A 22,425-nucleotide genomic window follows, 5' to 3' on the forward strand; every position below is an offset into this window, starting at 1 on the left:
CGCCCAGTAGCTTGCACCCAAATGTTTTGATTATATTCTCCTCTTCCCCTTCCTTCTCATGGAACATCATCCAGCTTGGTAGAGAGAATCCAAAGCAGCACTTCCCCACACTATGCTCTGACAGAGTGGCAGGTGCCCAAGGGACAGCTGCCTCCAGCCTAGGGCAGCCCTGAGCATTTTCCATGTGGTGGTCAGGAAAAAGGTTGGAAACAACACATTTAAACCTCAGGAACTTCTGTCCTCTCTGTCACCCTAGTTGTAAGGGAAATGGACAATAACACTGAAAGAAAAAAAAAATCCTTGACACACAAAAGTAATCATCTAACCGCATCTGTTCAAAGTTTACAACGCAGAGAGAAGCCACTCAGTGCCTTGCTTTTTAACTATCAACCACATTCAACAAAGGTATAAAACACAATTACTTTATTGATTTCTTACAATCAAATACTGCCAACTAGCATTACTTCCACTCTTGCATCATTAAAAACAAGGGTATTTCCTCCTTGGTATTTTCAAATGATGCATTATACAATAAACAAAGTTAGAACTTAAAATGCACCCTGATTAATTATGTAAACTGGTAATTTTTTTAAAAAAGCATAATAATTTGGTTCCTTTCTTCATAAAATGGAAATTTAAATATTTCTTCTGATAGTCTTGAGGTTATCATTATGAGTAGTGCAAAGTGTGGCACATATAGTTTCATCTAGAAGGGTGTGTATCTTAACACACCTTAAACAAACAAAATGTGCATTAACAAAACGCATACAGTCAATGCATGATAGAAAGCATGTTTCAAATATAAGGCAGCCCCTCCGGCCACCATATTATTTAGGTTTTGCATTATCTTTATGGCATTATAGATTAATTACACATAACTTTTATACATTTTAACCCTGAAGATAAGAAAAATAACTGTTGCTTGAAAGAAATTATTCCAGGTAGCCATTTGGTTTGTATCAGGAGAAACCGAACCTCCATGAGTTTAGCGTCTGCCGAGTCGGAATCATTAGCTCAAGTGAGTGAATGAGATACGCAGCGCATTTCACAGTGACTGTTTCCCAAGTCCTGGCAATGCCTCTGCTCCCACAGTCCACCAGATGAAGCATTTCCGGGATTACCCTTCTATGTGGTTTTCCCTTTTCATTTTTTTTTTTGCTGGATTAACGATTACTGTATTATTTCCTCTTTTCCCCTTTTCTGTGGCCTTCCATTTTAATTATTCATAAATCCTTTCAGAATATCCTCAGAGAGCTCCATAAGAGGAAGTTCTGGAGATGGAAAATCCAAGGGAGGAAGATTGGGGATTGGAATGTCCTTGGCTTTCCCGGTATTTGCTGCGAACTTCTGCCAGGTTGAGGAGGCTGTAGCAGTTTCTGAATGTGGTGGCAAGCTCCATAACTCTGATGTTTCTACAAAATCAGCATCTACATCCAGCTCCTTTTCTATTGGACCTTTTAGAAGTCTGGCCTTTTCAGCCTTTAGTTGTTTATTTTCTTTCCTTAATCTTTCATTCTCAGCCACAAGGAATTCCACATGCCTCTTCAAATCTGCAATTTTGGTTGCCTGCTCCTCTATAATTGTTTTATCATCTTTTGGGGCTTTGCTTCCAATACACGGCTCTGCTGGCTCACTCTTTTGCTGAAGTAAATAAAGTAGTGTGTCTGGATCCCTGTCAAAGATCCCCTGAATCTCAGGCAGGCATTTCTCTGTGGAAGGGCTGTACTTCTGAGAAAGGGGACTCTGGCCCTCTGCATCCTCTGCAGAGGGTTTGTGAGATGTCTGAAGATGGGCAGCTACATCCTTGTCTGTGTTCTGCTGGGCTTTCAATCTTTCTTCACGCTGGGCCCTTTTCCATCTCTCTTGGATGAGGAGGAGCTGTTTCATATGGCTATCCCTTTGCAATTCCAGTGAAAGATGAGCCTATTACATAGAAGGAAAGATAAAATTAGAAGAATTTTAATATTTTAAGTGTCTTAGTAATGTCCAACATACACTATTCAAAATCCTCCTTTCTGAATAACCCAACACTTACAATTTACTATGTTTGCAAAAATACCATTCAGAAAGTTAGAAGTCCTATTCCCAATCAATACACTAAATTGGATGTTTTCCTCAATGTGCCTGACTCCATGTGTAACGTCATTTGTACTCAACTTAAAATTAGAAATCTTTCCTCTGTAGACATATTAATTCTACCGACAGCTAAAATGAAAGTCTTCCTATCAACAGTGTGTTTGGATAGCTCAATGCATGCCTGTATCATGAGCAGATTCTATACTTTCAAAGGCAGTGAAAGGGATAGAACACAACTTTAAAGTTCCCTTGGTTCAGTTTGAGAAACTAGTGGCTTTGCCTGCCACTGATATACCTCACAGAAATGATCTCTTTAACTGACACTTTTATAACAAAAAGTTTTTAAAAAGATATTTTATATATATTTATTTTAGAGATAGGGTCCCTGTTGCTGAGGCTGAAGTGCAATGGCGCAGTCATAGCTCACTGCAGCCTTGAACTCAGGTGTTCAGTGATCCTCCCACCTCAGCCTCCCAAGTAGTTAGAACTGCAGGCATGTGCCACCATGCCCAGCTAATTTTTTAAATTTTTGTAGAGATGGGGTCTCGCTATGTTGCCCAAGGCTGGTTTCGAACTCCTGGGCTCAAGTGATCCCCCTGCCTTGGCCTCCCAAAGTGCTGGGATTACAGGCACGGGCCACCATGCCCAGTCTTATAAATAAATGTATCTTGAAACACTTGGCAGGGCCTCCGCAAACACAGAAGACAATTTCAAGCAATTGGTGAAACAAATTTAAAAGTACCTGAACTGCTTAAGAATTCAAGCAAAGACAAGTGGGAGACTGGTCAGATTTAAATTATCTTTGACAAGCAAAGGGTGGTCCAACTGGTTTCCTCTTGGCCAGGCCTGTTTACTGACTGTGAGCTAATGATCAAATAAGAGCTAATGATCAGGAATGGTCCAAAGAGGGCTCTCTAAAAGGTACATCTGGCTGGCAATCTGAGATCTGTGAGTAACCACTAGAAAAAAAGAAGTTTCTGCATTCCATGTCTGGGGCATCAACTGCAGTTCATTTAGTTTTAATTTCTGTTGTGAAGTGCTCTTCCCTTGCCCATTTTATATATTTTTGACTATAGCATTTTGAGAGGGACACAATGCTTTGCTTTACACACAATTCAAGCCTCTACATGAAAACCCTTCTAACCCTTGTTGCAAATATTGGGAACATGTCTCACCTGCTCTGACTGTGTCAGCTTCATGGCTTCAGAAAGATACGCTGTTAAAAGAAAAAATAGGCATGTTAATATGTGTCTTCATTTTGTAATTAACAGGTAGAGTTTTAATAATCCTCATATGACAAAGAGAACTGGTCTGATAATTCTGATACAATTGGGGATTTTTTAAAAGAATTCTTAACTTCCCCCAAAAGGATGTCAGTGGCAATAAAATGAAAATATTCCCTACCCTATCTTGAAGGTTTTGTTATTTAAACTCCTGCAGATTTTATAATTCAGAAACTGAAGATAGCCTAATCAGAAAAATAAGTTTAGGAAAGATTAAAATCAAACAAGAACCTATCCAAACCCTATTACTCATCATACTCACAAAAATATCATGAGATTATCAATGACTTTTTATCCATCTGAATACCTGGAATCTATCATTTTGGACTCCTATAGAATCACTTTTAATGAATTGTCTCTGAGCTAAGCCATCAGCCTTACGGTTAAAAGCCCTAAGAACCTGTTGACATATTTACTGTGAGGAAGTTACTGAGGACAGTAAAATGTCATTTATGAAGACCTTCAATAAACTTCTCTCTGATCTTAGATCCTTGGTGACTATTTGTTTGAATTTTAATAGCCAATGTAAAAATTATTATCTTTCCTCTTTAGAATGACTGCCAGAAAACTTAAGTTCTTAAAAAAATATGCAAGAACTAATGGTACATTTTGTGAACTATACTACTAGTCCTTTCTCATTTTCTCTATGGATGTCCTTATCTATGTATCTTTAATTACATTCGATATTTTATTGTACATTCATCTGTAAGACATTTTATAACCTTTCAGGAACAAGGTTAGGTATAAATAAGTTCTGTGTTATCAATGAATTGTCCATAATGAATCTCCATTTTTATCTTGCTTGTTATAAACATTTTTCGCATCTCTCATACCTACATTAAGTTCCTCTTTTGCCTTTTTGCAGATACTACGAGGCATTGCTTTCTGTCCAGTCTTAATCCAAATAATTTAATGATTTGATGTCATAACTTAAGAGTTCTTGCCTGCTAGGTTCTACCGCAGTCCTTAAGATACAATTATATCAGGGGTCCCAAACCCCCAGGCTGGTACTGGTCTATGTCTTGTTAGGAACTGGGCCACACAGACAGCAGGAAGTGAGCAGCAGGCAAGCCAGTGAAGTTTCATCTGTATTTACAGCCACTCCCCATTGCTTGCATTACCGCCTGAGTTCCACCTCCCAACAGATCAGCAGCAGCATTAGCTTCTCATAGCACAAACCCTACTGCGAACTGCACAAGCAAGGGATCTAGGTTGCGCTCTTCTTATGATAATCTAATGCCTGATGATCTGTTGCTGTCTCCCATCACCCCTAGATGAGACTGTCTAGCTGCAGGAAAACAAGCTCAGGGCTCCCACTGATTCTACATTATGTTGAGTTGTACAATTATTTATTTCTATTATTACATTGTAAAATATAAAGTGCACAATAAATGTAATGTGCTTGAATCATCCTAAAACCATTTTCCCGACCCCAGGTCTATGGAAAATTGACTTCCACAAAACCGGTCCCTGGCAGCAAAAAGGTGGGGACTGCTGAATTAGATGCTCCTTCTCCAAGAAAAAGGAGAGTTGGGGCCAGGCGCAGCAGCTAGCACTTTGGGAGGCCAAACAGGAGGACTGCCTGAGCCCAGGAGTTCAAGACTAGACTGGGCAACATAGCGAGACCCTGTATCAATTTAAAAAGAATTTAAAAAAAAAAAGAAAAGAAAAAACAGTTGGTTATACAGTCTTTGCTCCAGCTATGCTTACCATAATTACATCCTTCCCACAACCCTTGTCTTTTTTTCCTGTAGTAAGTCTGTACAGCTGCATACTATTTCTTTTCCTTTTGTTCATGCTTAAATCTGTGGAGACGGCCAGGTGTGGTGGCTCACACCTGTAATCCTAGCACTTTGGGAGGCCGAGGCTGGTGGATCGCCTGAGGTCGGGAGTTCGAGACCAGACTGGCCAGCATGGTGAAACCCCATCTCTACCAAAAAAAAAAAAAAAATACAAAAATTAGCTGGGCGTGGTGGCAGGCGCCTGTAATCCCAGCTACTAGGAAAGCTGAGGCAGGAGAATCGCTTGAACTCATGAGGTGGAGGTTGCACTGAGCCGAGATCACGCCACTGCACTCCAGCCTGGGTAATAGAGCGAGAATCCATTTCAAAAAAAAAAAAAAAAAAATCTGTGGAGACATTCTATCTGCTCTGCTACTGCTCTGATACACTGTAGACACATTTTCTTAGACATCTCTTCCATCTTGCCTGCATATATTTGTCTCCCTGTTTGAACTATAGTTTGCTTTAAATCCACTTTCTTAACAAATGGAATAGTTTTCACAAAACCAAGCTTTAGCCAACTGAAATGCCTCCCTTTGTAGAACCTTGAAATTGTATATGACAAAGGAGGTTACAGAAGGATATCCCAAAGCACAAAGAATTCAACAAGAATCATACTGTCATTTAAAGTATTCCCCACATTTAAACCTTATAAGTGGGGCATTTTAAAGTTATTTTTAAAGAAAAAAAAATTATTTTAAATCTGAGTCCATGTTCATGGATTTCTTCCACAGACTCACAATAGAAACAAAAGTATAGCAACACAGAAATTTAGAAAAAGAGTATCTCAAAAACTGCTAACAATCCTGGTTAAACTACTTCCTTTAATTATGACACAAGGCTAAAATTTAAAGTAGATATTAAGCAAATGATACAATAAAGGAACTAAGGAAATCTGAAGAATATCTTAAAATAATAACATCGGGCCGGGCACAGTGGCTCACGCCTGTAATCCCAGCACTTTGGGAGGCCGAGGTGGGCGGATCACTTGGGATTAGGAGTTAGTTCGAGACCAGCCTGGCCAACATGGTGAAACCCTGTCTCTACCAAAAAATACAAAAATTAGCCAAGTGTGATGGCGCATGCCTGTAGTCCCAGCTACTTGGGAGGCTGAGGCAGAAGAATCACTTGAGCCTGGGAGGCGGAGGTTGCAGTGAGCTGAGATCATGCACTCCACCCTGAGCGACAGAGCAAGACTCCGTCTCAAACAAAAACCAAAAAACAAAAAATAATAACATCTATTGCTCTTCTATCAGGAATCTGTTAAACTGGTCCCAAAGCATACAAGGTGCAGCAATATACTGCCTCTGAATGATAAGGATAGAATCATTTTCATGTTACCAGTTTCAAAAGGCTTAGGTTAAGATTTGTTTTCAAACAAAATATTCATCAAATCCATCCAAATACTGTGTACTCTGGGGCCTGCTCATCTTCTGAAATGCTCATTGAGTTCTAAGCACTGTCAATGGCTATTAACTTACTTCAGGTTTTGTTCTTTTGTTGTGTATGAAAGAAGAGAAATTCACTTAGGGATGTGCTTATCTGGCAAATGAATGCTCACATGCTCAGTTTCATTTAATTTGGCCATTGTCCACCTCAAGAGTAGATCCTACCTTTCCTCAAAAGGAAAGAGACATCAAGCAACTTAATTCAGCACATTTACAATACAAACACTACAAAGAGGCTATAAAGTCCTTAGCTAGGTAATCTCAGGGTAAGTTTTTTAGTCTCAGAATCTCCTCTGATCTTTGACAGCTGGACACCCAGGTCCCCTCTGTTTGCCCTTAAATTCTCTCATTTCAGCCTTTCCTTCCTATTAGTCTTTCTCAGATGTTGATCTTTCCTTGTCACATCTCTAAAATGATTTCCAAATAATAAGTTGCTTCCTTTCAGAATACACCTAATCCATACCTTCCAAGACCAGTTATAAGCCCTAGAGATGCAAGTCAATTTCAGAAAGTGGGCTCATTTCAACCACATCAATTTTCAACTCCATTCTAAAACACAAGTTGGAACCCCAATCAACTCAGTGGGATTTACTATCACATTAAGTTCTATCTCTATAATTTAAGCTAATGTGATCTAACAGTTTGCCTTATTTTTCTGGAGTGGGGAGTGGTTAACTGAAGCCCAACATCAGTTTTAAGTCTTCAAAGACAAGGATTAGGTTACAACTAAAACTTCCTTCTCTTTATATATTCATAACATCCCATAGCTCAGTGCCTAACATATGCTGATTCACTCCACTTAACATATGTTATATATATGTAACCATGACCATTTTGGGTTACATAAGGTATTGTTTCACTGGGGCATCCATATAAAACACGGTTTTCTTAAATAGTTAAACATGGTACATCGTCTTTGTAGTGACTACAGATTTAACAGTCTGATTCATAACAAAATATGGTTTAGGAAAGATTTAAAGAGCACTAGTTGACATGTTTAATACTGTACAAAGCCCTCTCACCATAAAAACACCCAAAGATTTATAGGATATCTACTGTATGCTCGGCCCTCTAGCAGATACCTCCAGTACACTTCAGTGGCAAAACTATTTCTTTTTTTTAAAAAAGGGGGGGTGGGAGGCTAGGGGAGGGATAGCATTAGGAGAAATACCTAATGTAGACAACAGGTTGATGGGTGCAGGAAACCACCATGGCACGTGTATACCTATGTAACAAACATGCACATTCTGCACATGTACCCCAGAACTTAAAAAAAAAAAAAAAAATGGCTGAGAGCAGTGGCTAACGCCTATAATCCCAGCACTTTGGGAGGCCAAGGCGGGTCAATCACGGGGTCAGGAGTTTGAGACCAGCCTGGCCAACATGGAGAAACCCCGTCTCTACAAAAATACAAGCCGAGTGTGGTGGCACACACCTGTAGTCCCAGCTACTCAGGAGGCTAAGGCAGGAGAACCACTTGAAACCAGGAGGCGGGAAGTTGCAGTGAGCCGAGACGGTGCCACTGCACTCCAGCCTGGGCGACAGAGCAAGACTCTGTCTCCAAAAAAAAAAAAAAATTTTTAATTTTCTCTGAAAATTACCAACTTCAAGGCAAAAACCACTGTAGTAAGAAGACTTATCCAATCTACTGCCTACCTTGTAGTCTGTATTTCACAAGTAAAATAACAAGGGAGGGGCAGCCTCTGTCAGGAAAGAATATGGCTCTGATCATCATACTGGCCTAGAGGGAAAGGAACATGCCTGCCAGCAGAAGACTTCAGGGTTTGCCCTAAGAAAGGTGACTTGCACTCATTTTGGATGCGGCATGAGTAAAACATCCTTTCCCCAAAGATTTTTAAATTTTTTTATTTTTATTTTTATACTTACCACTACACTAACGAGGACCCAAAGTTTTTTGGTTACTCAGCCAACAGAAACTGGTCTAAGCAAAACAGGCCCCCAAGATCTATTTCTGAATTCAACATATGCTAGGTTGCTTGACTGACTAGGGTAAAATTAGGTCTTTGATAAGAAGCCAACAATTCTAAAATTCATACTGAAATGAAAGCTATCATCAGCATGTTACTATAGGCATGCATGTAGAGATGAGATATTCAGAAGGGAAGCTAAAAAAAGACCACAGGAAAAATCTCCCACATTTTAGGTAACAAAAGTCTTATAGTAAGTTTTGCATTATCAGCATGTTAGAAAACAGAAACTCAGTGAAAATGAATTGGTTGGAATTGAACTGAATTACTATTTTTAGAACCTGAAATGGCCAACTATTTGAAACCCAAACTCCTTTTTTATAATAACTAAGATAAAATGGCAGACTTGTTACAATCAGCTCCTGTTTTTAGGGATCTTTGGGCTCAGAAAGCTGTATCCAGGAACTGTTTACCACATTTATGCCATCTTCATGGTTTAGAAAGAAGACTGGATTAGCAGGAGCTGGGAAATCCAACACACTTACTTGAAAAATAATCAAAGCTGATATTCTGGTGGGTCAGCAGTATCAGTCTTGCATATGAAAAGCAACACACATTATTACTATTGTGACTTTCTGCTCTTCAGGTTTACACTGAGTACTTAATACTCACCTGCAGCCTTTTTGTGACAAGAAATAGCCTCTTCGTATTTGCCTGCAGCTAATAAACGGTCTGCTCGTCTGCTCTGTTGATGAGCCTAGAAGACAAACATCCCTAAGTTCCTCTGGATCATAAAATAAAACATGATTTCTTTTAAAAAGCAACTACCTTTTAAGAAGATAAATAACACTGTTTGTTGCCACATATCAAATCACTATTACAGCTCTATCTGTAGCTGGGGAAATGTAATGGGTAGAGCCTAGAACTGCAGCATCTGAAAGGAACTGGCAACTTCTTTCACTTCTACCATAAGCCCTCTCAAGGTTAACACCAGGCACTTAACTCCTTCAGTGACTCACATTCTTCCACTCTTTGGAGATTAACCAAGAGTTACAATCATAGATTGTTATTCAAAATGTCTATTTTCTTGATTTTTAACAAGCTCCTTTCAAAACGAGAGCTATTTTGTAGATACTTTCACTAATCTGTACAGTCTAAAAACTATAATCAGGAAATCACTCATCATGTAAAATCCAAGCTTCTATCATCTCATTCTTTAAACATTAAAGTTACTATTTGTTTTTTAAAAATTTGGACATTGCACAGTTGAATTCATCATACCAACATCTAATATTACAAAGATTGTTTTAAAGATATCTCATCAAAAGAACAAAGTCAAAAAAATCAGAAGTTCTAACAGCAAATAATGTAATTGAAGGAAAACTGATTAAATAAGCAGTCACTGGCCTCCTTACACTTTAATAATTTCAAAAGAGCTTTAAGGCCAGGCGCAGTGGCTCACGGCTGTAATCCCAGCACTTTGGGAGGCTGAGGAAGGCGGATCATCTGAGGTCAGGAGTTCAAGACCAGCCTGGCCAACATGGTGAAACCCCATCTCTACTAGAAATACAAAAATTAGCTGGGCGCAGTGGCTCACGCCTGTAATCCCAGGACTTTGGGAGGCCGAGGTGGGCAGATCATGAGGTCAGGAGAGCGAGACCACCCTGGCTAACAGGATGAAACCCCGTCTCAACTAAAAATATGAAAAAAAAAAAAAATTAGCCAGACAGACATGGTGGCGGGCACCTGTAGTCCCAGCTACTCGGGAGGCTGAGGCAGGACAATGGCATGAACCTGGCAGGGGGAGCTTGCAGTGAGCCGAGATCGCTCCATTGCACTCCAGTCTGGGCGACACAGCAAGACCCCATCTCAAAAAAAACAAACAACAACAATAACAACAACAACAAAAAATTAGCCGGGCGTGATGGCGGGCGCCTGTAATCCCAGCTACTCAGGAGGCTGAGGCAGAACTGCTTGAACCCGGGAGGCAGAGGTTGCAACAAGGCAAGATCATGCCATTGCTCTCCAGCCTGGGTGAAAACGGCGAAACTCCATCTCAAAAAAAAAAAAAAAGCTTTAATATACATTATTTCAGCTGCTTTAACTATGACTTTGTGAATGTGTTTTCCTCTCTTACATAAGGAGGCCCAAAAGACTGATGGGGGGTCGTGTACCTTACATAAGATTATACATTTAACTAGCAAGGAGAAAGGCAGAGATAATCAGCTAAAGTTTTCTACCTCATGTAACGGTTTTCCTCAGTAACAAACTCACACACGATTTAGCAAAGCTTCACAGTTTCACAAAAAAGCAAAAAGCATTGTACACCCATGTTCATAACAGCATTATTCACAACAGCCAAAAGGTGAAAGCAATCCAGATGTCCATCAACAGATAGATGGATAAATGCAGTATACAAACACAAAGGAAAGGTACTGTCTTTAAAAGGAAAGTAATTCTGGCCGGGCGCGGTGGCTCACACCTGTAATCCTAGCACTTTGGGAGGCCGAGGCAGGCAGATCACGAGGTCAGGAGATCGAGACCATCCTGGCTAACACAGTGAAACCCCGTCTCTACTAAAAATACAAAAAAAATTAGCCAGGCGTGGTGGCGGGCACCTGTTGTCCCAGCTACTCAGGAGGCTGAGGCAGGAGACTAGCACGAACCCGGGAGGCAGAGCTCGCAGTGAGCCGAGATCGCACCGCTGCACTCCAGCCTGGGTGACAGAGCGAGACTGTGTCTCAAAAAAAAGAAGATAATTCTGACACATACTACAACATGGATGAACTGTGAGGACATTAGACTAAATAAAATAAGCCAGTCATAAAAGGACAAATACTATACAAATTGACTTATTGGGTATCTAAAGTAGTCAAATTCATAAAAACAGGAAAGTTGAATGGTGGAACAACTCATCATTGAATGGGGGGGGGAAACGGAGAGTAGGTATTCAAACCGCATAGTTTCAGTTTTGCAAGATGAAAAAATTCTGGAGATTTGTTACACAACCATGCGAATATGCTTAACACTACTAAACTGTACACTTAGGATAAACTTTACATGTTTTTTACATCACCTAAAAAAGGTAAAAAGTGGCTGGGTGCTGTGGCTCATGCCTATAATCCCAGCACTTTAGGAGGCCAAAGCAGGCAGATCACTTGAGCTCAAGAGTTCGAGACAAGCCGGGGCAATACGGTGAAAACCCATCTCTACAAAAAATACAAAAATTAGCCGGGTGTGGCACTCGCACCTGTAGTAGTAGTCCCAGCTACTCAGGAGGCTGAGGTAGGACAATCACTTGAGCCTGGGAAATGGAGGCTGCAGTGACCTGTGATCGCGCCACTGCACTCCAGCCTGGGCAACAGAGTGAGATCTTGTCTCAAAAAAAAAAAAAAAAAGCCGGGCATGGTGGCTCATGCCTGTGATCCCAGCACTTGTGGAGGCCGAGGCGGGTGGATCGCCTGAGGTCAGGAGTTTGAGACCAGTCTGGCTAACATGGTGAAACCCCATCCCTATAAAAATACAAAAATTAGCCCAGCGGGATGGTGGGTGCCTGTAATCCCAGCTACTCGGGAGGCTGAAGCAAGAGAATCGCTTCAACCCGGGAGGCAAAGGTTGCAGTTAGCTGAGATCGCACAATTACACTTCAGCCTGGGCAACACAGTGAGACTCGGTCCCAAAAAAAAAACAAATCTGTTCTGTCAGTTAGCTGAAAAATGATTTGTCTTGGATGCTTTTAAAAGACATGTCCCTTTGATGCTGCATAAAAATACTTCACAGAATCACGTTTGCAACTGAGATTATAAATATTCTGGGCATGTTTACAAATCATACTCAGTAGAAAACACAGGTGAAGACAAAAGTAGAAAACAGCACTTCCAGCAATGCCTTGCTGTTTGCCTTTTCCCCACTTCTATTTTTGTAAGAAAGAAGCAACAATCATAAAGACAAGATTCGTGCCTTTCAATTAGAGGATTTCAGATACTTTATTCTTTAAATAGTAATCAAACTTTCCTCTAAGTCTTAACATATGCCTGGGAACAACAATAGGCCACAAGAAATGACTGGGTAGACTGGACGCAAAGGCTCATGCCTGTAATCCTAGCACTCTGGGAGGCTGAGGCAGGCTGATCACTCAAGGCCAGGAGTTCAAGACCAGCTTGGCCAATATGGTGAAACCCCATCTCAACTAAAAGTACAAAAATTAGCCAGGCATGGTGGCACACGCCTGTAATCCCAGCTACTCAGGTGGCTGAGGCACAAGAATTGCTTGAACCTGGAAGGCGGAGGTTGCTGTGAGCTGAGATCATGCTACTGCACTCCAGCCTGGGCAAGAGAGAAAGACAGCCTCAAAAAAAAAAGAAAGAAAGAAAAGAAATGACTGGGGGCTTAAAATAATGGATGAATTTTAACCTGGAGACTTGGACTGAGCAAAAAATACATTCTGAACACATGAGCATTTTCTAGTACCCACAAATTATACAGGTATTTTGGGAAGAGAATGTACATGATAAAGAAAGCTAGTATGCACAAGCAGTTATGATTAACCTAATTTCTCTAATGAACATGTTTTGATACTATTAAAGCAAGTGGTATTAAATCAATAAGCAATAAGGCTCTAGGTTTTAATGAAAATACAAATCACCTGGTTAAAATACAGATTCTTAAAGGCCGGGCGTGGTGGCTCACACCTGTAATCCCAGCACTTTGAGAGGACGAGGCAGGAGAATTGCTTGAATCAGGGAGGCAGAGGTTGCAGTGAGCCGAGATCGTGCCATTGCACTCCAGCCTGGGCAACAAGAGTGAAACTCCATCTCAAAAAAAAAAAAAAAAAAAAAAAAAAAAAAAAAAAAGATTCTGATTCAGGAGGTTTGGAGTACAGCTTGAGATTCCACCCAGGTAAAGCCAAAGTTGCTGGCTTATGGATACACTCTAAGAAGCAGGGATGAGATGTGAGATGCTATTTCAGGTTACTTCATTCTAACACCTTTTTTCTATCTGTGTGTGTCGCTGATGATTTCAATCACTTTCTTATACTATGGATATTTATGTAGCTCCATAATTAAACTTCAAACTCTGTGATGACAGAATAAATTCTTAATTGAACACCAAAAAAATAAAAAGTTCTCAAACAGTGAGAGCAGGTCCTCATGGCTCTCCCAGCTCCTTAAAACATCCCCATGTAGAGTCCAATCTCTAATCAGTCTGCCAATTTAGGAGTTAAATCTCATTATAGTTTCAGATTATTGCTGAGCTCAACAAAAACACACTATCTCCTCTAGGTTATTTGGCACCAGAGCAATCAAATTTCGTATTTTAAGTACATTTCCTACTATGTTCTTATCAGACACACAGCAAACACAGACTCTATAGAGCTCGGCTGCCAACGTTCAAATCTCAGTTTGACCACATATGAGACACATGGGCCGGCTTTCCCAATTATCTGCCTCAGTTTTCTCATCTCTAAAATGAGAGTTATTGTCTGCTTATGAAAATTTGATGGCACCAAAAACAAAAGAGTTTGTGAAAATTAAACTAGTTGAAACATCACAGTGCTTAGAATGGTGCCTGGTACTGGTACATACTCGATATATTCCTCGTTAAGTACTACAAAAGACAACAGAAGTGATGGAAGTACCTGCCATCAAGAAGTTGACAATATAGTTGGGTCTAGACTAAATTGCATTTTAAAAAAATTTTCATCTTAATTATTTTTGAGACAGGGTTTTGCTCTGTTGCCCAGGCTGGAGTGGAGTGGTGCAATCATAGCTCACTGCAGCCTCAACATCCTGGGCTCCAGCAATCCTGCCACCTCAGCCTCCTGAGTAGCTAGAAATACAGTCACACGGCACCATATCCCTCTAACTTTTCTTTTTTGTAGAGGTGGGGTCTTGATATCTTGCCCAGGCTGGTCTCAAACTTCTGGGCTCAAGCAATCTTCCTCCCTCACTCACCCAAAGTGCTGGAATTATAGGCATGAGCCAACACGCCCAGCTAAATCGCATTTTTTATAAACTGAAGATTTTACAGAAAACCTATCTTGGTGGTGCTTCTCATTTTTAAAACAACTTTTACAGTTTACACATATTAAAACTAGTCTCTCTTTAAATACTGTTCTTGGTAGAATCACAGCCATTAAAAGCACTAGGCTGAGGCTGGGAGCAGAGGCTCAGGTCTGTAATCCCAGCACTTTGGGAGGCCGAGGCGGGCAGATCACCAGGTCAGGAGTTTGAGACCAGCCTGGCCAACATAGTGAAACCTCATCTCTACAAAAAATACAAAAATTAGCCAGACATGGTGGCGCCCACCTGTAGTCCCAGCTACTTGGGAGGCTGAGGCAGGAGAATCGCTTGAACCTGGGAGGCAGAGGTTGTGGTGAGCCGAGATTGTGCCACTGCACTCCAGCCTAGGCGACAGAGTGAGACTCCATCTCAAAAAAAAAAAAGTTAATAGGCTGGGCACGGTGGTTCATGCCTATAATCCCAGCACTCTGTGAGGCCGAGGTGGGAGGGTTGCTTGAGACCAGCATAGGCAACATAGTGAGACCGCATCTCTACAAAAAATAGAAAAATTAGTTGGGTGTAGTGGTGCGCACCTGTAGTCCCAGCTACAGGAGGGACTGGTAGGAGGATCAGGAGCTTAGGAGGTTGATGCTACAGTGAGCCGTGATTACGGCACTGCACTCTAGTCTGTGGGACAGAGGAAGATATTGTCGCAAAAAGAAAAGGGTAGTAAGTCCATAAATATGTTTCTCTGGTAATTCAAAGTAAGTTAAGAAATTCACAATAAAACGTCCCACCTCTGTGTACTTCCTAGGCAATCCATATGATTCTGTGGGACTTCCCACATTCTTTTTTTTTTTAATTGCTTGATGGGTTACGTTAGATTGAGGTCTACAGCTGTGGTTGCCCATCATTTCTGACAGATGATTCATTTTGTAAACAGCTGACATAAACTTATGGTATTGGTAACTATAGTATAGAACTATAAATATATTTTCTCTTCCTTATGATTTCCTGGCTGTTTTTTTGAGATGGGGTCTCATTCTGTCACCCAGAGGCTGGAATGTAGTGGCATGATAACGGCTCACTGCAGCCTCAACCTCCTGGGCTCAAGTGATCCTCCTATCTCAGCCTCTCAAGTAGCTGGAACCACAGACATGTGCCACCATGCTCAGCTAATTTTTTTTTTCTTTTGGTAGAGACCGGTTTTCACTATGTTGCCCAGGCTGGTCTTGAACTCCTGGGCTCAAGCAAGCAATCCACCTGCCTCGGCCTCTCAAAGTGCTAGTATTACAGGTGTGAGCTACCATACCGGGTCCACATTCTTGTATTACCTTGTCGTCTGGATACCTAAAGAATCCCTACTCCAGATTTTCAAACTTAGGAGCAGAGAATATGAAGAAAGTCTAATTAATGTGACATTCAGAGGCTAGCCAGGTGGAAATATAGGTCTGCAGAAAGGAGGAGTGAAGCAGACAATCCTGAAAAGGCAAAAAAGAGAGGGAGAGTCTGATTAAGTATGACTGACAGGCTCTATACGTTCATAAACCAAGCTACATTATACCCCTGCCCTTCCTGCACCTTTCTTTGGAGTCCAATAAATTATCTCTTTTGGCTTAAGCTAATTTTAAGTGGGTTTTCATCAACTACAACCAACAAAAATCCTAACTACAATAACTAGGTTACTAAGTGACTGCCATCACTGACAAGTACCTTTTACTTCCACATGCTAACTGCTTCAAAAATACATGTTCATTACTACCCTCTTTCCCAAAAGAAAACAGTATTACTTTCTGTAACTTTCTATTTATTTGTTTCTGTGTTCTTGGGGAAAGCTGTTAAGTAAAGATGAAAAAAAAAAGGAACACCAGGCCAGGCGTGGTGGCTCACGCCTGTAATCCAGGCACTTTGGTTTGGGAGGCAAAGGTGGGCGGATCATGAGGGCAAGAGTTCGAGACCAGCCTGGCCAACATGGAGAAACCCCATCTACACTAAAAATACAAAAATTAGCCAGGCATGATGGCACGTGCCTGTGGTTCCAGCTACGTGGAAGGCTGAGGCAGGAGAATCGCTTGAACCCGGGAGGCAGAGGTTGTGGTGAGCTGAGATTGCGCCATTGCACTCCAGCCTGGGCAACAGAGTGATACTCTGTCTCAAAAGAAAAAGAAAAAAAGAAAAGGAATACCATATGAACACAGTACTGAAAGGGCAGCAGAGGAAAATCTAATATACACCTGACCTTATGGTAGGGTCTTCAGTTGAAAGAGAAACCTCACTCACTCCCCCTTTCCCAATCAATGTGCGTCTCCTACAAACAAGTAGCAAACAGTTTTCTCAAATCAATAAGCACTGAACTGAGTGTCTAAGTAATACAATGCAATTATACTGAAGATAAGTGCTCAAGTGTTGGAGAATTCCAGGAAAGACTTTTTTTTTTTTTTTTGAGACAGAGTCTCGCTCTGTCACCCAGGCTGGAGTGCAGTGGTGTGATCTCGGCTCACTGCAAGCTCCGCCTCCCGGGTTCAGGCCATTCTCCTGCCTCAGCCTCCCGAGTACCTGGGACTACAGGCACCCGCCACCGCACCCGGCTAATTTTTTGTATTTTTAGTAGAGACTGAGTTTCACCATGTTAGCTAGAATGGTCTCGATCTCTTGACCTCGTGATCCGCCCGCCTCAGCCTCCCCAATTTTTTTTTCTTTCTTTTTTTTGAGACAAGGTCTCGCTCAGTCGCTCAGGCTGCAGTGCAGTGGCGTGAGCTTGGCTCACCACAATCTTCACCTCCCGGGTTCAAGCGATTCTCCTGTCTCAGCTTCCCAAGTAGCTGGGATTATAGGCATGTGCCACCACCCCTGGCTAATTTCTGTTTTGTTTTGTTTTTTGATAAGGAGTTTTACTCTGTCACCCAGGCTGGAGTGCAAGGGCATGATCTTGGCTCACTGCAACCTCCACCTCCTGGATTCAAGCGATTCTCCTGCCTCAGCCTCCCAAGTAGCTGGGATTACAGGCACCCGCCACCACACCTGGCTAATTTTTGTTTTTAGTACAGACAGGGTTTCACCTTGTTGGCCAGGCTGATCTCGGTGACCTACCCACCTCAGCCTCCCAAAGTGCTGGGATTACAGGCGTGAGCCACTGTGCGCAGCCCAATCTTGCCTTCATATCCTACTATCACCACTTACCCTGCATTTCAAAGTCTTCATCTTTAAAATAGGGGGAATATCTCATATTTAGCTATTAAGAGGAAAAGATAAAAAATATACATAACGTGCCCGATGCCAATCCTACCACTTAGCAATAATTGCTGGATATCTCTTAGTACTCTCTACCTCCTTTTTCCAGAGTGCTTTCATTATGCCTAGCTCAGCTTATGACAAAGAAATTTTCCTTGGAATTTTTCAGGGCAACAAAGAAGGGGTTCAAATCGCCTCTTTTTACCTTGAAGATTTTAAAGCCAATATAATTAAAATGGGATAGTTATAAGGACTCCAGGTATGTATAAGGCCATTCCTTGGACCATGATAATCTGACTACTTTTCTTACAGAAGCTGGAAAGTAAGAGGCTTCATTAATTACCTCATGTGATGTGAGAACTGACCACTCTGGAGGGAAGCTGTTACTCAACAAACATTCTCAGCACTCTTAAGGGCTAAACACACAGAAAACGATTGTGGCCAGGCAGTCACATGGACCCTGCCCTTTGCAGCAGAGGTAAGCAAAACATGAGCAATAGTCACATATAAATTAAGATCTGACATCACTTTCCAAATCAGCAGCAAACAAACCAAAGAACTAGAAATTATCTCACATGAGCTTTGACATTTGTTACCAGTAGTCACACTGACAAAATGTGTATGGAAAAAAATATCTAAATATACACTAATTTTATGTTATAATTTTTCCATATTTAAAATTGACAGGCTGGGCACAGTGGCACATGCCTGTAATCCCAACACTTTGGGAGGCTGAGACAGGAAGATTGCTTGAGGCCAGGAGTTCAAGACCAGCTTGGGCAACACAGCAAGACCCCATCTCCACAAAAAGTTTTTGAAAAAATTAGCTGGGCATGGTGGTGCAAACCTGTAATCCCAGCTACTGTGGAGGGCTCAGGCAGGAGGATCCCTTGAGTGTGGGCAACAGAGTAAGACCCTGTCTCTTAAAGAAAAATTGACCAAAAAACCCTAACGAAACAAACTTATTCAGAGTGCAAAGACTAGCTATTTTTTTCTTCAGTGGAAGTACAATTTTTCTTTTGACAAACTTCAATAACCAGAGAATTAGAATCCATTACCTCTGTGGTACATATTAAAATGAATATTTCAAACTAGTCTCCTCCAGATCTTAAAAATTCACTGTGAGGAATTTCTAAGGCCCTTACTGCCAAACCTAACATAAAAGAATCAATACTGGAACAGAGGTAATAAATGCTAACACAGAATCTACAGTTCAATATAGATAAGAACCACATTGAAATGGACATGATGAGTACAATATGGCAGCACTGCTAGAAAGAGGTCTTGACATCAAAATAACTCGTGATTCATAATGTATTTAAGTCACTGACCTAAGTAATTACCTAATTCTCTCAGCTTAGGCTTATTTATCTGTAAAACTGGAAAACACATCTTACTAAGTTCCGAGGATGCTCTGAGGACACATGATTACAAATCCATGTACTGTGATGAGTCCTTATACAATGAATTTGGACTACACTATGATGTCATTAGACAAAGCTTATTGCATTAGTAACTCTCTGAGTATAGAAAAAGAAAAAGCTTGTATAATACTAGTGGAATTTTCAAAGACATTCAAATTATAGCACTGAGAACTATCTCTCATCTTGAGTCAACCAGATACTAAGTTAGGTGTTCACTGACATAAAAGAATGTCAGAATTTTCATAGCCAGGCAGGGTGGTGCATGCCTGTAATCCCAGCTACTCAGGAGGCTGAGGCAGAGAACTGTATGAACCCGGGAGGTGGAGGCTGCAGTGAGCCCAGATCGTACCACTGCACTCTAGCCTGGGTGACACAGCGAGACTCTGTCTCAAAAAAAAAAAAAAGAACGCCAGAATTTTCAAAAACCCCATCTTATAAAACTGTGAGTGACAATTCTGAGCGCCAGAGGCCTGTAATTGGTACTCATTCAAGTAACTGTCAACGTCTGTTCTATTGTTACCTTCCAATAAACAACTATGCTGGAAATTAGATCTTTCAAGACTCAAATGGTTTAAGAATTCAAGGTATCGGCCGGGCACGCTGGCTCACGTCTGTAATCCCAGCACTTTGGGAGGCCAAGGCGGGCGGATCACGAGGTCAGGAGATCGAGACCATCCTGGCCAACGTGGTGAAACCCCGTCTCTACTAAAAATACAAAAATTAGCTGGGCGTGGTAGCGCGTGCCTGAAATCCCAGCTATTCAGAAGGCTGAGGCAGAAGAATCGCTTAAATCAGGGAGTCGGAGGTTGCAGTGAGCTGAGATCGCGCCACTGCACTCTAGTCTGGTGACAGAGAAAGACTCCATCTCAAAAAAAAAAAGAATTCAAGATGCCAAATTTCTGATACTTGCAGCCACATAAATTTTACGGCTGAAATACGGAGTTACGCTAGCCTGCTTAAAAAGACTCTTTGTCGAAACTCACTCTGTTTTATGGAGGAGAATTTAAATAGTATTGCCACCATTTAACTAATTTTTCCTGAACTGGTAGTGATTCTGCAGTTCCATCTGCAACTGTCACCCAGTTCCAGTCTCCTTTTAAAACACCACACATTTGTGGAGCAGGTGGCGGGGGTTATGCTGCAGCCAAATAATGTGAAGCTAACTAGAACTGAACCAATGGTCATTTGGCAAGGACACCTGAACTCTGAAGCACTTCGTAAACAGCTGATTATTTCTAGTAATACTCCTGTGAAGTTTCAGTATTGAGCCATCCACTATATTTCATTGCCAACTATATGTCGCCTTAAAAACAAGAAAAGTGCAAGACAGTTCCCTGGTTATTTGAGTCTGAGTCTCGCTCTGTCGCCCAGGTTGGAGTGCAGTGGCACAATCTCGGCCCACTGCAACCTCCACCTCCTGGGCTCAAGCGATCCTGCCACCTCAGCCTCCCGAGTAGCCGGGACCACAGGCGGGCGCCACCACGCCAGGCTATTTTTGTATTTTTTGTAAGTGATTCGCCCGCCTCGGCCTCCCAAAGTGCTGGGATTACAGGCGTGAGCCGCGGCGCCTGGCCAGTTCCCTGGTTTTAAAAAACTCGCAAATGTAGTCCAATTCGTCTTAAGTGTAAATAACTCTTACCTACCACCTGGGGCAAGACTCAACTTAAAACTGGGAGGGGCGCCTCACAACAGTTAACCTGGCACCAGTGATTTGGTCCGAGAATCTCAGGCTTTTAAAGCTCAAGTCCAAACCTTTATTCTACAAATAGATTTTAAATTAAGGGCTTATGGTCTGGTTATAATCGCTAACTCTTACACTGTACTATGTACTTAGTACAGTTCTAAGTGCTTTACACCTATTTACTCCTTTAATCCTCCCAAAAAACCTGAAGCCGAGTGAAGCCAAGTAGTTTGCCCAAGGTAACACAGCTATCAAGTGACGAGGTTAGAATTCAAATCCAAGCAGCATAGCTTCAAAACCTAGAGTCTTAAACCACCAGACTCTATTGCTCTTCCAGCGCTCAGAGTTCTAATGTGAGAAACGAATCCCCTATAGTGCTTTTTTTCAATCCCACCATCGCAAATGAATTGCAAACCTGTGACTCAAAAGTTCTTCCTGTGTGCAACCTTAAGTAATCTGACTTTTACATCCAAAATGAGTAACCTCCCTGGGAAACTAAAAGATGCAATGGCCAGTCTGAAAAGAACTCATGCTTCCCGTTGTTAGTGGGGTTCTGTTGTTTTTTTAATTGCAACACCTGAAACGCCTTAAAACACAAGTAAACAGGCTATCAGCCATTTTCCTGAGAACAGCAAACACCTATTACACTTTCATGATGCCTAAATTGATGAATCTGAGCTAAATACAGGAACGGCTGTCTTTTTCCCAGCTGTCTCTAATATATTTGGAAGACGGTAGACTCAGTTTATGCATGTGAATGTATGTGAGAAATGAGGGGGAAGTGGGGGGTGAGGAGGCTATTCATTCCTCCATCTCTCCAAAGCGGGACGACTTAGACCCTGCTACTAGAACTTAAAACCAGTATCACACCATTTCTGCCTTGGCCGGCTTCAGTGCCTCTCCAGGCTGTAGGGAGGTGGCTACGTGGCGCTAGGAGGCCTTCCCCCAGCCAGAGAGGAGGTGGCAGCCCCAGCTGGGGGCATCCCCTCGCCCGGGGCCCCGCGACAGGGGACGCCAGGACTTCCCGGGGATCCCCCTGGAGGGCAAAGTCTGAAGTGGCTAGCCTGGAGCCGCAGTTGGGCCAGGGCCTGCCTAGCACCTCCTCACAGCCTCTGCGACCACTCCTGCCAAACCAACCTCCCAGCCTCAAGGGTTAGCCGACGCGCCGGTGACGGGGCCGGGCTCCTGAGGCAACGGCACCCAAGACGAACGCTATATTCTGTGGGACACTCACCAGGTTGAGGGGTCCTTCCATTACTTCCATAGACCCCGGGGTAAGCGGCGGCCTTAGGAAGGGGAGTAGTAGTGCCGGGGAACATGGAGGGGACTGCTACGGAGCGCGACGCAGCCGCGGAGACTGCAGTCCCTCTCTGCGCCCCAAGAGCCAGCGGTACGAGCTGAGGGAGCAACAACCTCGCCACTTCCTCCTCCGGCGCCGCGCCGCGGGCCCGCCCCCTGCGCCACCGCCGCGGCCACGCACGGCGCCATGTCGTCACACGCGCAAAAGGCTGGTTCAAGGTGGGAGTGAGGACAGGCAGTGGGTGGGGCCCAGGGAAGGCGGGGCACCAGCT

General features: G+C 42.3%; 1 protein-coding gene across 3 annotated transcripts; it reads right to left on the reverse strand.

Annotated features, from left to right (window-relative positions):
• Positions 1-408: 408 nt before the first annotated feature.
• Positions 409-22,425, reverse strand: NRBF2 (nuclear receptor binding factor 2). Of its 3 annotated transcripts, none has more exons than XM_054436226.2 (4): positions 22,089-22,425; positions 9,189-9,273; positions 3,252-3,292; positions 409-1,923 (listed from the first exon to the last, which is right to left on the reverse strand). In XM_054436226.2, the coding sequence occupies exons 1-4, from the start codon at positions 22,116-22,118 to the stop codon at positions 1,216-1,218; spliced, it is 864 nt and encodes a 287-aa protein (XP_054292201.1). In that variant the 5' UTR covers positions 22,119-22,425; the 3' UTR covers positions 409-1,215. The 3 variants fall into 3 exon arrangements, with proteins under 3 accessions (XP_054292201.1, XP_063526000.1, XP_054292202.1); XM_063669930.1 differs by lacking the exon at positions 22,089-22,425 and adding an exon at positions 5,070-5,289; XM_054436227.2 differs by lacking the exon at positions 9,189-9,273 and having other exon boundaries at positions 22,089-22,310.

This window comes from Pongo pygmaeus, chromosome 8, assembly GCF_028885625.2.
Source record: "Pongo pygmaeus isolate AG05252 chromosome 8, NHGRI_mPonPyg2-v2.0_pri, whole genome shotgun sequence".
NCBI lineage: Eukaryota > Metazoa > Chordata > Mammalia > Primates > Hominidae > Pongo > Pongo pygmaeus.

Bases quoted from the DNA above. Each gene is read 5' to 3' on its own strand.
- NRBF2 (XM_054436226.2), bottom strand. From the start codon at position 22,118: ATGGAAGTAATGGAAGGACCCCTCAACCTG. The intron at 9,274-22,088 runs GTGAGTGTCCCA...TTTGTCTTCTAG, and splicing joins TGGAAGGACCCCTCAACCTG to GCTCATCAACAGAGCAGACG. The intron at 3,293-9,188 runs GTGAGTATTAAG...TTCTTTTAACAG, and splicing joins TTGTCACAAAAAGGCTGCAG to CGTATCTTTCTGAAGCCATG.